Genomic DNA, 14,861 nt, shown 5'->3' with positions numbered 1-14,861 from the left:
AGACCTTGTGAAGTCTGTTTGTGTGTGTGTGTGTGTTTGTGTTTGTGTTTGTGTTTGTGTTTGTGTGTGTGTGTGTGTGTGTGTGTGTGTGTGTGTGTGTGTGTACATGTGAGTGAGGGATTCAGACTCATCTGGCGTGCGCGTGTGTGTAAGTAAGTGATTCAGACTCACATGGAATAGAAAGAGGAATTGTTGTCCTGTGGGGTCTCACTGCGCTGAGGAGAGTCACAGTGGGCTTCCCTGCAAACACACACACACACACCAATAATTCACAACAAATAGTATGGTTTTAACAACATCATGTTAGGTAAAAAGGTTATGTCCCAAATGCCACCATATTCCCTGGTCAAAAGTAATGCACTATATAGGGGATAGGGTTCCATTTGGGACAGAACCTTGGTTAGTTACATAGCTTCTGTGTAACTTACACTCCTACTTTGGTCTGGATGGAGACTAAGAGGTATCCCGAGGTGGTATCCCGAGGTAACGGGTTATCTGGTCAAATGAGGCAGGGAAGAAGATTGGAATTCCCATTTAAACTGAGAATTCTTACAATTGTCAAAATATTAATCTAATTCAAAGCTTCTTCTCACAAATAATATTCTATTGCTCTCTGTGTTTCTGTCTCTCTCGTTCTCGCTGTCTATCTATCTGCCTCTCGCTCGCTGTCTCTCCGCCCCCCGCCCCACTTTCTCGTTGGTCAACAATAGGACTTGCCTGTGTAGTATTTTCGGAACACGTCATTCTTCGGCAGATCTGGATACACGTGTGTGATGAAGTCGATGTCTTGAATACGGTCACCAAGGGAACGGATCTCCAAGTCTCTCTTGGTGGACGGTTGAATATTCTGGATCTTCTGGCCCCCGTCTGGAAAGAGGGATGGAGGTTGGAGAGAGGAAAGAAGAGAGAAAGAAAGGCCACTTTAATAGGAATGTATCTCAGGATTTCTGGAATCCAGTGTTCCATTCCAGAGGTAAGCAGCCAGAATGAAAAAACAGCACGAGAAACTCCAATAGAGACTGTAAACCAAGTCGGACAATTACTTTGAGTGGACAGACAGACGGACGGACAGACTAAACCCTTACTCTCTGATGGAGCCACGTATGCGATGGTGATGCCTCCTATCTCAGAGTCGCTGAAGCGCAGTAAGAAGGTCCCGTTGGGCCGGTCCTTCAGAATCAGGTGGAGGTGCTGCTTACCGATGAAACCAAATATCAACCTAGAGGAAGGAAGACACCAGGACACACAGTTATCTACGTGTTTGTGAATCATATTCATTTTCTTTTAAATAATTTAACTGCTCAATTGAACCAATGGAGTAGTCCCAAAGGTGCAAACCCTGTCCATCTGACACTCAAAACAGGCTTGAATCTTTGAAACACTATTTGAAACCAGGTCTTCTCTGTCTCTCACTGGTAGACAGTCTTATTTATTAGGTCACACTAGCAAAAACATTTTCAAAGTCAAATTAAAACAAGCGTTTCTTATTGGATAAGTTCAGGTAGTCCTTTCCTGTTTCAGTCTGTTTTCTTCCGTTTGGTGCTTAATGAACAGGCCTAGCTCTGTCTCTGACTGGCAGACATGACTCACCCGTCACTCCAGTAGCTCTTCAGGTGCTTCTTGGTAAGCTCTATCACACCATCAAACCACTGCCAGAAGGTGAAAGGTCGTCCAGGGAGCACCTCCTGACCAACGAAATGACACTGTTTAATCCCTCTGCTTGTTACATTTCACTCTGTTCTGTCCACAATATTACTAGCAATCATGTGGCATATGGAGTTACCCTAGAGGTGGTGGGTGCCTACCCACTGGGCACACCACGTAATTTCAACTTAGAAATGTGGGTAATATTTGGTTGAGACCAATGAGATTTCAACCTTTATTCACCCACTCAGCCAGAAGTTTGTTGAATTCCCAATGTGTTATCCCTATGCTTCAACCCATCTAAAAGCACAATTGTATCGATGTGCGCTGAGAGTCGGGAAGCAAGTTCAGAGAGTGAGTGTTTTAATAAATAAACACAACATAATACAAAAATAAGAAACACGAACAATGCACAGAACTGACACAGGAACAGAAGCAATGATGCCTGGGGAAGGAACCAAAGGGAGTGACATGTATAGGGAAGTGATGGAGTCCAGGTGAGTCTGATGGCACGCAGGTGCGTGTAACGATGGTGACAGGTGTGCGCCATAACAAGCAGCCTGGTGAACTAGAGGCCGGAGAGGAAGCACACGTGACAACAAAGTTCCAATGGAAAAACTGTCTGACTTTTGGTTTAAACTTCACATCCAAATGTGTTATTACTGTACTTTCAACCATTTAAAAGCAGAACAAAGTTCAAATGGGGATACAATGTCAGATATTTTGTATTTATACAACTTAATGTGTTATCACTGTGCTTCATCTAATAGCACAACCAAATGACCAGGGCCTGGTTTCCCAAAAGCATCTTAAGGCTAAGTTCATCGTTAGAACCTTCGTAGGAACATGGTTAAATCTCTGAGCTGTTTCCAAAAACCATTGTTACTAAAGTTGCACTTGAAAATGCACTTTAGCAACGGCCTCGGACCATATAGAACAGCGTCACCTACTGCGTCACTTGATTCATAGAAGATCTCCTCTAAACATACATTCAATATGTTTATCTGTCTCTCTGTGACCGCAAAGTTGACTACAAATACAAAGTTGCCAATGTCTGTGCAATTGTTACAAACAAGCAAAGGATTCAAATGAAAACTGAGATGACTGCATTAACAGATAAATAGCCTTCACTGAGTATACCAAACATTAGGAACACCTTCCTATTATTGAGTTGCACCCCCCTATTTTGCCCTCGAAACAGCCTCAATTCGTCAAGGAATAGACTCTACAAGGTGTCTAAAGCTCCAATGCTTCCTACAGTTGTGTCAAGTTGGCTGGATGTTCTTTGGGTGGTGGACCATTCTTGATATACATGGGAAACTGTTGCGCCTGGCACCTACTACCATACCCCGTTCAAAGGCACTTAAATATTTTGTGTTGCCCGTTCATTCTCTGAATGGCACTCGTACACAATCCAAATCTCAATTGTCTCAAGGCTTTAAAAACCCTTCTTTAACCTGTCTCCTCCCCTTGATCTACACTGATTGAAGTAGATTTAACAAGTGACATCATTAATGGATCATAGCTTCCACCTGGTCAGTCGATGTCATGGAAAGAGCAGGTGTTCTTAATGATTTGTACACTCAGTGTACAGTAGGCCTATAGGCCAGATAGGTGTTTACATTTCAAAGATATTAAAATCAATTTCATGTTCATTCAATTGAATTTTATTTAGCTATAATCTGTAATTTTTGATAATGATATGTATCCTAACATCCTTGATGATGTGCCAAATCTTGATTGAGTGCATTATTATAGGTTAAGCATTAGAATAAGACGCCTCAATATTTGCAGCCATAGGTGATAATATCTGTCACGCCCTGACCATAGAGACGCCCTTAGTTCTCTATGGTGTAGTAGGTCAGGGCGTGACTAGGGGGTGATCTAGTATAGATATTTCTATGTGGGTGCTAATATGGTTCACAATTAGAGGCAGCTGTTTATCGTTGCCTCTGATTGGGGATCATATTTAGGTAGGTTGTTTCCCCACCTGCATTTGTGGGATATTGTTTTGTGCATGTGCACCACGTAGTCACGTTTCGTTGTTAGTTTATTTGATTTATTGTTTTGTTTTGATAAGTTTCACTCTATAATAAATATGTGGAACTCAACATCCGCTGTGCCTTGGTCCATCTCTCCTCACATTCGTGACAGAATATCCCACCAACCAAGGACCAAGCAGCGTGCTATGATGGGGAAAATAAGTTGGCCCTGGGAAGAAATAATGGAAGGACAGGAGATCCTTCCTTGGCAGGAGTCACAGAGGACGCAAAGAGAGAAAGGAGGACAGCGACGACGCCGGGGTTCGCGGCCACAAAGAAAGCCCAAAAAACAGCCCGAAAATATTTTTGGGTGGGGCACAAGGGGTGGTGAGGAGTGAACCAGAGCCAGTCTGGGAGAAGAGGGAGAAACTGGAGGAGAGTGAACGGAGAGAGTCAGAGACCGTCAGTGAGTAGATGGAGATATTGGAGGAGAGAGAACGGAGAGAGTTGTTGAGTTGATGGAAGATGCACGACATTTGCCCTAAGGAGAGTGTTATCAGTTTAATGCCATCTGAGTCAGCTCTCCGTACTCGTCCTGAGGAGCGTGCTATCAGTCTGGTAAAATCTGTGCCGGCTCCACGCACCAGGTCTCCAGTTCACCTTCCCAGCCCTGTACGTCCTGTGCCAGCTCTCCAAACTCGCATTGAGGAGCGTGTCATTTGTCCGGTACCATTTGTGCCGGCTCTACGCACCAGGTCTCCAGTGCGCCTCCACAGCCCAGTACGTCCTGTGCCAGCTCCTTGCACTCACCGTGCAAAGTGTGTCATCGTTCCGATACAATTGATGCCGACTATACACACCCGGTCTCCAGTGCGCCTTCACAGCCCAGTACGTCCTGTGCCAGCTCCTCGCACTTGCCGTGCGAAGTGTGTCACCAGTCCGGTACCACCTGTGCCGGCTCCACGCACCAGGCCTCCAGTGCGCCTTCACAGTCCAGAGCTTCCGGCGACGGTCCACAGTCCGGAACCTCCGGCGACGGTCCACAGTCCGGAACCTCCGGCGACGGTCCACAGTCCGGAACCTCCGGCGACGGTCCACAGTCCGGAACCTCCTGCGACGGTCCACAGTCCGGAACCTCCTGCGATGGTCCACAGTCCCGATCCAGGGCAGGAGCTTTCCTCTGCGCCGATGCCCAGTCCAGCTCCATGGCAGGAGCTTCCCTCTGCGCCGGTGCCTAGTTCAGGCACGGCGTCCAGTCCTGCTCCATAGCAGGAGCCTTCCTCTGCGCCGGTGCCCAGTCCAGGCACGGTGTCCTGTCCCGCTCCAAGGCTGGAGCCTTCCACTGCGCCGGTACCAAGTCCAGGTACGGCGTTCAGCCCGGCGCCATGGCTGGATCCGGGGTCTGGGCGGGGGCTACGACCTGCACCGGAGCCGCCACCGACACTAATCCCCCCCCCTCCCCCCCTCCCCATTTGGTTTCAGGTTTTGCGGCCGGAGTCTGCACCTTTGGGGGGGGGGGGGAGGAGGGGGGGGGGGTTCTGTCACGCCGTGACCATAGAGAGCCCTTAGTTCTCTATGGTGTAGTAGGTCAGGGCGTTTGTGGGATATTATTTTGTGTACACCACGTAGTCACGTTTCGTTAGTTTATTTGATTTATTGTTTTGTTTTGATAAGTTTCACTTTATAATAAATATGTGGAACTCAACATCCGCTGCACCTTGGTCCGTCTCTCCTCACATTCGTGACTATCTCTCTAGGACCTGATCGTCGTCAGTATTGTGGAATAACTAATGCTAAGGTAAGATTTGAATGGAGAAAGCTGATCGAAGGGCAGCACTGCCTTTCTTTTGATCCTATCAGTATCGAAACATGGCGCATTTAGCGAGCGTTTTGTTTGCGTGGTGTTTTGGGAAACGCGTGGTGTTTTGGGAAACGCGTGGTGTTTTGGGAAACGCGTGGTGTTTTGGGAAACACGTGGTACATCTTCGGCCGTTGCAGGAAAGATGCATCCTTAAAATATTCATAACCCTAAATTCCATTGCTATCGGGAAACCGGGCCCTGGATTGTAGTTGAGATTACATTAAAAGTACATGATCAATGTTGTTCAAGATTCTGTACAGATTATAATAGAAATTGTGAAGATCTCTACAGACCTGCAACCTTGCTATGATTACATAAGAAGACATTAACAGAAACCTCAAAATGTGGCCATGGATATGTTACTCATTTTAAGGTTGAATGTTACATTAGTTTGTAAGACAGCCTTAACGTTAGGCTATTTACTGTATTAGGAAAGTAATATTGAATTGTGTTTGGTTGACAACGCAACCAAATATCAACATTTAAAGGATATGTACTGTATCTAAGGCTTGGATAGTTTAATCTGAACCACTGGCTTAATCCTATTTTTTCCCTTTGGTTTTTGGTCATGAATCATTAATTTGTAGACAAACTGGAATTAAAACCAGATTAAGTCAGTGGCCCGGATAGAACTAGCCAAGCAGAAGACGCATCTCATTCAAATGTTTATTTGTTTGCATTGACAACCAAAACATCAAAAAAACATCAAAAACATCAAAAATCAAAGTTAAATAGGACTAAATAGCACTTTTTAAATAAAGTTTGATTTAGTCCTATTCTAAGTTAGATTGAGACGCGAATCCAACATATTAATTATATATAGTCTATTTTTAGTTGAACCCTGGGTTAAATTCAAACAATAGCTGTTGTAAATGCTATATAGGCCTAAATAGTCTCATTGATGACATATGACTTGTAAAGTATGGTTACATTTCATCTGTTAAATCTACCCTTTGGAATTACGTCAATAGCAACAGTGAGTCTATTTAGTTATTAAGAGATCTCTCAGTAGTCATTCTCACCATAGCACATTGCTAATAGTCAGTGACAAAAATCAAAGCTGGGCTTGGTTAAAACACTGGATGGGAGACCAAATGGATCACTGTAGGTAGACCCAACTCTCCAGTAGGAGGTGCTGCCCAGTCTGTTTTTTTTCTGATAGTGGATATAAGATTGAATATCTGACGTTATTACAAAGTTACAAATTCAACATATTTTATACAATGTTTGTCTATGTTGAAAATCAGTTACCATGATGACATAAAATGTGGTTGAAATGTCACCATCAAAACAACTGTTTATGCATAATATATATGTATTTAAATCAAATGTATTGTCCATGTAGATTCCACGTCACAATACGCTGACAAAATACATTGAAACTGCATTGATTCAACCAGTTTGTACCCAGTGGGTAAAGACTGGTGTGTGTGTGTGTGTGTGTGTGTCCATGTTGTGAAATTGTTAGGTTAGATTACTTGTTAGATATTACTGCATGGTCGGAACTAAAAGTACAAGCATTTCGCTACACTCCCATTAACATCTGCTAACCATGTGTATGTGACAAATAAAAATTGATTTGTGTGTGCGTGCGTGCACCTTGTTGAACTGTGCCCAGGATACCAGCATGTTGCTGTAGTCTCCAGCGATGTCTGGCTTGTCGAAGATCTTTTGGGCCAGGAAGTGTTGGTTGTAGTTGTCTAGGCAACGCTGCGTTCCGACCTCCGACATGAACTTACTGTTCAGGGTCCTGCACATCTGCTTCCAGGGAACGCGCTCCGGAACCAAAAACGGAATCCTTTCCTGATGACGTCATAAGATTAGAGAAGGTTGATGTTGTGAGTGAAGTGAGCAGACATACTGTTTAGTCTGTGTTGATAGTGGGTGTGATATGAGAGGGAAGAGAGTTGTGAGAGTGAGAGAGCAAGAGAATGAGGGATGGCCAAAGGCAGGCACTCACTGGTTCAGAAAAGGCACAGTCCCAGATGATGGTTGCTAGGGCATTGTTATCCTGACTACCGTGAACGATCACCACCACCGGCACAGAGATCATCTACAAGCACACAGGAGAGCAACACCATGTCAGTACAGCCATACTAATAACTGATCATCAAGACAAAACCTTTCCATTGAGGATCTAAACTATACTTGTACAGTGTGTCGTGAGATGCTGTATATTTTGCAGTTCAAATTAATAACATTTCAGCCTGGGTGCCAGTCTGTTTCTGCTCTCTTGCCAACTCCTTATGGAATTGTCATGCCAATGACAGCAATGGAGTTGGCAAGAGCATAAACTGATCTGGGACCAGGTTAATAACACATGTCACCCTAAGAGAATTTAGAGATGTGGCACAATCTGTCTGCATGTCTCAGGCCTGCTGTGCTATAATACTGCTATTACCAAGACGTTAAGAGATAAAAAGTGATGTCTAATCGTACATGTCAAACCTCAATTGACATTACACAGGCAAATGGGCGAGACCAGAAAAAGAATGTAGAAAGAGACCAATACTTTGTCATACCACACATTGGTGTCATTCGAGCTTTGATATGTACCTCTATGTTTGATCGGGCTGTACAAGTGTTATTAAATGTTGAATTGAATATAATATTAACATTACAGAGGCCAAAGGGAGAAAGGATTTGGAGCAGAAAATGAGGGGAGAAGGACACCTGACCTGTATTCTGTAGGGAATGTCACAGCCAGTGATGCTGATCTCTGTGGTGAAGAAGAGAGCAAACTTCTCCTCTGTAACAGACTCTGACCCCTTTCTGTCTGCTCGCTTGATCTTCTTAATAGACTGGAGGAAATGACAGAATAAGATATCACTTTATGAAGAATATAACAACAGAACAAGATAAATAGCTTTATGAACTATAATTTCATTTTGACATAATTATAAGATTTTGACTTTTTCTTACATATCTTTAAGACATACAGAATTTAAAAAATATATCTTCAAATCTGGTTGATTAAAAAAAATCTGGCAAATATGACATTACAGGAAGCAACACAAGAAGCTTGACAGTGCATGGTAAAAGCAAGGCTGCAGTACATACCATATTCCTGAAGGTGGCACATGTACTCTTGCTGGAAGTGTTGTGTTCCAAAATGGCTGTGTTATTGATCAACTCTCCAACATTCTCACTGGGATAGACAGAACAAAAACACTTATTTAGACTCGAATATAACTTCTTAAAGGCCTACAGTAATATGGTGAGTGATATCCGTGTCTATTGTAGATTATGACTAATTGGCCTACTATGCTCTCTGCACAACTATTGACAGCCACCAAGGAAGTTGCTCACAGAAATGTGTTAAGGGATGGATTGAAATGTACAGAATGGGTACCTGGAGAAAAATGGGGAAGGGTCATGCTTTTTACATTTCAGTCAAGGGAAGGGTTTAGTTTTTTGTTTTTTTATTAGTCCAGGGGAGGGACATGTAATTTGTAATTGCTGAAAGTTCAATATTTATCAGTGTTTTGGAATTAGTTGTTTATTAGGCTATACAGTGCATTCGGAATATAGTCAGACCCCCTGACTTTTCCCACATTTTGTTACATTACAGCCTTATTCTAAAATGGATTAAATTCCCCCCCCCCCCCCCCCCCTCAATCAATCTACACACAATACCCCATAATGACAAAGCTAAAAAAAAAGTTTGGATTTTCCCCCACATTTATATATATATAAAAAAAGAAGAAATATCACATTTACATAAGTATTCAGACCCCATAGTTGGGAAGAGACTTTCGATGTATTTTCATGAATGAATTTACATGCAAAAAGACGCCGGAATCAAAACTTAAATTATTATACAAAATTCTTGCAACCAATAGAATGTTAAATATATGGTGGATACAATCTTCCCAGCTATGCAGATTTTTCTGCGAGGAGGTAGAGTCATTAGATCATTAATTTTGGTACTGTCCATATGTAGCTCGTTTTTGGTCACAGCTCAAAGAATGGCTGAAGAATTGCAACATTTACCTAGAGCTAATGCTGCAGATAGCAATAGTGGGTGATTTGATAAGTCATAGTCAATTGATCAATAATATAATAGTTATTTTAGCAAAAATGTGTATCTTTAATTTACAATCTGTAGAAACTATGAGAATAGAAAGATTCAGTACTTTTGTGAAGCATCACAGCACAGTTGAAACATATATGGCAAATAGAAATCCAATATGGATGGTGTTAAGAGATAGACGGGAGGGGTTGAATAGAGCTGAAGGGTGGGACTAATAAAACCAAGATAACAAATGTAAAACATACAGGGACTGTAAAATGTACATAGGTTCAGAACTTTTGTGAAATAACACAGTTACAAATATATGGCAAATAGAAATCAAACTGGATGGACATCAGAAATAGAGGAAGGCCTGGACTAAAAACAAACAAAATATAACTATTGCAAAATAGATTGTGTCTGTAAAATGTATATAGTATGTATAAGCTGGAAGTAGAAGCCTAAGTGTTATTGTTTATTAGTTTACTCCAATTGGGGTAAGGGTGGTAGGGTTTACGGGGAACATACACTTAGGTTGGAGTCAATAAAACTTGTTTTTCAACCACTCCACACATTTCTTGTTAACAACATATAGTTATGGCAAGTCGGTTAGGACATCTACTTTTTGCATGACACAAGTCATTTTTCCAGCAATTGTTTACAGACAGATTATTTCACTTATAGTTAGCTGTATCACAATTCAAGTGAGTCAGAAGTTTACATACACTAAGTTGACTGTGCCTTTAAACAGCTTGGAAAATTCCAGAAAATGATGTCATGGCTTTAGAAGCTTCTGATAGGCTAATTGACATAATTTGAGTCAATTGGAGGTGTACCTGTGAATGTATTTCAAGGACTACCTTCAAACTCAGTGCCTCTTTGCTTGACATCATGGGAAAATCTAAAGAAATCAGCCAAGACCTCAGAAAATAATTGTAGACCTCCACAAGTCTGGTTCATCATTGGGAGCAATTTCCAAACGCCTGAAGGTACCACGTTCATCTGTACAAACAATAGCATGCAAGTATAAACACCATGGGACCATGCAGCCGTCATACCGCTAAGGGAGGAAACGCGTTCTGTCTCCTAGAGATGAACGTACTTTGGTGCAAAAAGTGCAAATCAATCTCAGAACAACAGCAAATGACCTTGTGAAGATGCTGGAGGAAACAGGTACAAAAGTATCTATATCCACAGTAAAACGAGTCCTACATTGACATAACCTGAATGGCCGCTCAGCATGGAAGAAGGCACTGCTCCAAAACCGCCATAAAAACATCAGGACAAAGATCGTACTTTTTGGAGAAATATCCTCTGGTCTGATGAAACAAAAATAGAACTGTTTGGCCATAATGACCATAGTTTTGTTTGGAGGAAAAAGGGGGAAGCTTGCAAGCCGAAGAACACCATCCCAACCGTGAAGCATGGGGGTGGCAGCATCATGTTCTGGGGGTGCTTTTCTGCAGGAGGGACTGGTGCACTTCACACAATAGATGGCTTCATGAGGGAGGAAAAGTATGTGAATGTATTAAAGCAACATCTCAAGACATCAGTCAGAAAGTTAAAGCTTGGTCGCAAATGGGTCTTCCAAATGGACAATGACCCCAAGCATACTTCCAAAGTTGTGGAAAATGGCTTAAGGACAACAAAGTCAAGGCATTGGATTGGCCATCACAAAGCCCTGACCTCTGTAGTACCCAGCGTTGTACGAGATCTGCAGTTTCTTCGCAATTGTTCGAATGGAATAGCCTTCATTTCTCAGAACAAGAACAGACTGATGAGTTTCAGAAGAAAGTTCTTTGTTTCTGGCCATTTTGAGCCTGTAATCAAACCCACAAATGCTGCTCCAGATACTCAACTAGTCTAAACAAGGCCAGTTTTATTGCTTCTTTAAATCAGGACAACTGTTTTCAGCTGTGCTAACATAATTGCAAAAGGGTTTTCTAATGATCAATTAGCCTTTTAAAATGATAAACTTGGATTAGCTAACACAACGTGCCATTGGAACACAGGGGTGATGGTTGCTGATAATGGGCCTCTGTACGCCTATTTTTCATTATTATTTTTATTTAACCAGGTAGGCAAGTTGAGAACAAGTTCTCATTTACAATTGTGACCTGGCCAAGATAAAGCAAAGCAGTTCGACACATACAACAAGACAGAGTTACATATGGAGTAAAACAAACATACAGTCACTAATACATTTGAAAAATAAGTCTATATACAATTTGAGCAAATGACGTGAGATAAGGGAGGTAAAGGGAAAAAAAGGTAAATACAATATAGCAAGTAAAACACTGGAATGGCCTAATGCCTATGTAGAAAATCCATTACAAAATCAGCCGTTTCCAGCTACAATAGTCATTTACAACATTAACAATGTCTACACTGTATTTCTGATCATTTTGATCAGGCAAACTCAGCCTCAAGTCTTCTTGGGTATGACGCTTCAAGCTTGGCACACCTGTATTTGGGGAGTTTCTCAAAATCTTCTCCGCAGATGCTCTCAAGCTCTGTCAGGTTGGATGGGGAGCGTCGCTGTATAGCTATTTTCAGGTCACTCCAGAGATGTTCAAGTCCGGGCTCTGTCTGGGTCACTCAAGGACATTCAGAGATTTGTCCCGAAGCCACTCCTGTGTTGTCTTGGCTTTGTGCTTAGCATCATTGTAGTGTTGGAAGGTAAACCTTCGCCCCAGTCTGAGGTCCTGAGCGCTCTGGAGCAGGTTCATCAAGGATCTCTCAGTACTTTGCTCTGTTCACTTTTCCCTCGATCCTGACTAGTCTCCCAGTCGCTGCCGCTGGATCACATCCCCACAGCATGATGCTGCCACCACAATGCTTCACCGTAGGGATTGTGCCAGGTTTCATCCAGACTTGACACTTGGCATTCTGGCCAAATAGTTCAATCTTGGTTTGTCAAACCAGAGAATCTTGTTTCTCATAGTCAGAGTCCTTTAGGTGCCTTTTGGCAAACTCCAAGCGGACTGTCATGTGCCTTTTAATGAGGAATGGCTTCCGTCTGGCCACTCTACCATAAAGGCCTGATTGGTGGAGTGTGCAGAGATGGTTGTCCTTCTGAAAGGGTCCCCCATCTTCACAGAAGAACTCTGGAGCTCTGTCAGAGTGACCATCGGGTTCTTGGTCACCTCCCTGAGCAAGGCCCTTCGCCCGATTGCGCAGTTTGGCCAGCTCTTGGTGGTTGCAAACTTTTTCCATTTCAAAATGATAGAGGCCACTGTGGTCTTGGGGACCTTAAATGCTGCAGAAATGTTTTGGTATTCTTCCCCAGATCTGTGCATCGATACAATCTATGGACAATTCCTTCGACCGCATGGCTTGGTTTTTGCTCTGACATGCACTGTCAACTGTGGGACGTTATATAAACAGGTGTGCGCCTTTCCAAATGCTGTCCAATCAATTTAATTGACCACAGGTGGACTCCAATCAAGTTGGAGAAACATCTCAAGGATGATCAATGGAAACAGGATGCACCTGAGCTCAATTTCGAGTCTCATAGCAAAGGGTCTGAATACTTATGTAAAATAAGATATCTGTTTTCATTTATAATACATTTGCTAAAAAAACTAAAACCTGTTTTCGCTTTGTCGTTATGGGATATTGTGTGTAAAAGCAATATGTTTCTTGCCCATTATTATAAATACAGTATTTATCAGAGTACTGTGTGTAGATTGATGAGGAACATTTTTTATTTAATCCATTTTAGAATAACGCTGTAACGTAATAAAATGTGGAAAAAGGGAAGGGGTCTGAATACTTTCTGAATGTACTGTATATCGATGTGTGCCCGATGCCGCCCCTCATCTCTGATTCTCTGCTGGGCGTGCAATATCACATGTGCCTATAGGCTATTCAGTGTGCTCAAACAAATGATCCATAGCCTATACACTACAGGCTACAAAGTGCATGCTCAGAGTAGCACAGAGCAGTTATATTTCTAAGAAAATGTTCTTCCTTCCCGAGTCTGATGGGATGGTGTAAATAAAACTAGGCTGCGTTACACACTGAAATGGATATTCCGGCCCAGCCCCGGCCTGCTCTGCTCTTGCTGATCAAAATGTATTTTTGTGCTGCCTTACCAATGCTGTGCTGTGTAGGCCTACAGTAGCAGTTCAAGAGGAGAGTCAAAGAACTCTTCTGAAATGTATTTTTGATAAGGCCAAGTCCAGAACACGAACTAGTCTATGTTCTGTTCAGTTTGAGAAGGAGAGCGAGAAGATGAGGAGGACCGGAGGTCAACTTTGATAGCTTGCTACTATTATATATGTGATTATATATACACTGCTCAAAAAAATAAAGGGAACACTTAAACAACATAATGTAACTCCAAGTCAATCACACTTCTGTGAAATCAAACTGTCCACTTAGGAAGCAACACTGATTGACAATAAATTTCACATGCTGTTGTGCAAATGGAATAGACAAAAGGTGGAAATTATAGGCAATTAGCAAGACACCCCCCAAAACAGGAGTGATTCTGCAGGTGGTGACCACAGACCACTTCTCAGTTCCTATGCTTCCTGGCTGATGTTTTGGTCACTTTTGAATGCTGGCGGTGCTCTCACTCTAGTGGTAGCATGAGACGGAGTCTACAACCCACACAAGTGGTTCAGGTAGTGCAGTTCATCCAGGATGGCACATCAATGCGAACTGTGGCAAAAAGGTTTGCTGTGTCTGTCAGCGTAGTGTCCAGAGCATGCAGGCGCTACCAAGAGACAGGCCAGTACATCAGGAGACGTGGAGGAGACCGTAGGAGGGCAACAACCCAGCAGCAGGACCGGTACCTCCGCCTTAGTGCAAGGAGGTGCACTGCCAGAGCCCTGCAAAATGACCTCCAGCAGGCCACAAATGTGCATGTGTCAGCATATGGTCTCACAAGGGGTCTGAGGATCTCATCTCGGTACCTAATGGCAGTCAGGCTACCTCTGGCGAGCACATGGAGGGCTGTGCGGCCCCACAAAGAAATGCCACCCCAGACCATGACTGACCCATCGCCAAACCGGTCATGCTGGAGGATGTTGCAGGCAGCAGAACGTTCTCCACGGCGTCTCCAGACTCTGTCACATGTGCTCATGTGCTCAGTGTGAACCTGCTTTCATCTGTGAAGACCACAGGGCGCCAGTGGCGAATTTGCCAATCTTGGTGTTCTCTGGCAAATGCCAAACGTCCTGCACGGTGTTGTGCTGTAAGCACAACCCCCACCTGTGGACGTCGGGCCCTGATACCACCCTCATGGAGTCTGTTTCTGACCGTTTGAGCAGACACATGCACATTTGTGGCCTGCTGGAGGTCATTTTGCAGGGCGCTGGCAGTGCACCTCCTTGCACAAAGGCGTAGGTAGCGG

The 14,861-nt window shown here is 43.2% G+C and overlaps 1 protein-coding gene across 3 annotated transcripts in view; it reads right to left on the bottom strand.

Annotated features, from left to right (window-relative positions):
* stat6 (signal transducer and activator of transcription 6, interleukin-4 induced) overlaps positions 1 to 14,861 on the bottom strand; it is a 61,349-nt gene that overhangs the window by 7,959 nt on the left and 38,529 nt on the right. For all 3 annotated transcript variants that reach the window (XM_055930945.1, XM_055930946.1, XM_055930948.1), the window contains 9 exons: positions 8,548 to 8,635; positions 8,166 to 8,288; positions 7,448 to 7,540; positions 7,087 to 7,290; positions 1,591 to 1,685; positions 1,086 to 1,219; positions 718 to 867; positions 429 to 495; positions 172 to 240 (listed from right to left, as the gene is read on the bottom strand). In XM_055930945.1, coding sequence (XP_055786920.1) covers positions 172 to 240; positions 429 to 495; positions 718 to 867; positions 1,086 to 1,219; positions 1,591 to 1,685; positions 7,087 to 7,290; positions 7,448 to 7,540; positions 8,166 to 8,288; positions 8,548 to 8,635 — 1,023 coding nt within the window. The remainder of the gene's footprint in view (positions 1 to 171; positions 241 to 428; positions 496 to 717; positions 868 to 1,085; positions 1,220 to 1,590; positions 1,686 to 7,086; positions 7,291 to 7,447; positions 7,541 to 8,165; positions 8,289 to 8,547; positions 8,636 to 14,861) is intronic.

Source organism: Salvelinus fontinalis, chromosome 8 (assembly GCF_029448725.1).
Source record: "Salvelinus fontinalis isolate EN_2023a chromosome 8, ASM2944872v1, whole genome shotgun sequence".
NCBI lineage: Eukaryota > Metazoa > Chordata > Actinopteri > Salmoniformes > Salmonidae > Salvelinus > Salvelinus fontinalis.
This window is presented reverse-complemented; position numbering and strand designations above follow the sequence as displayed.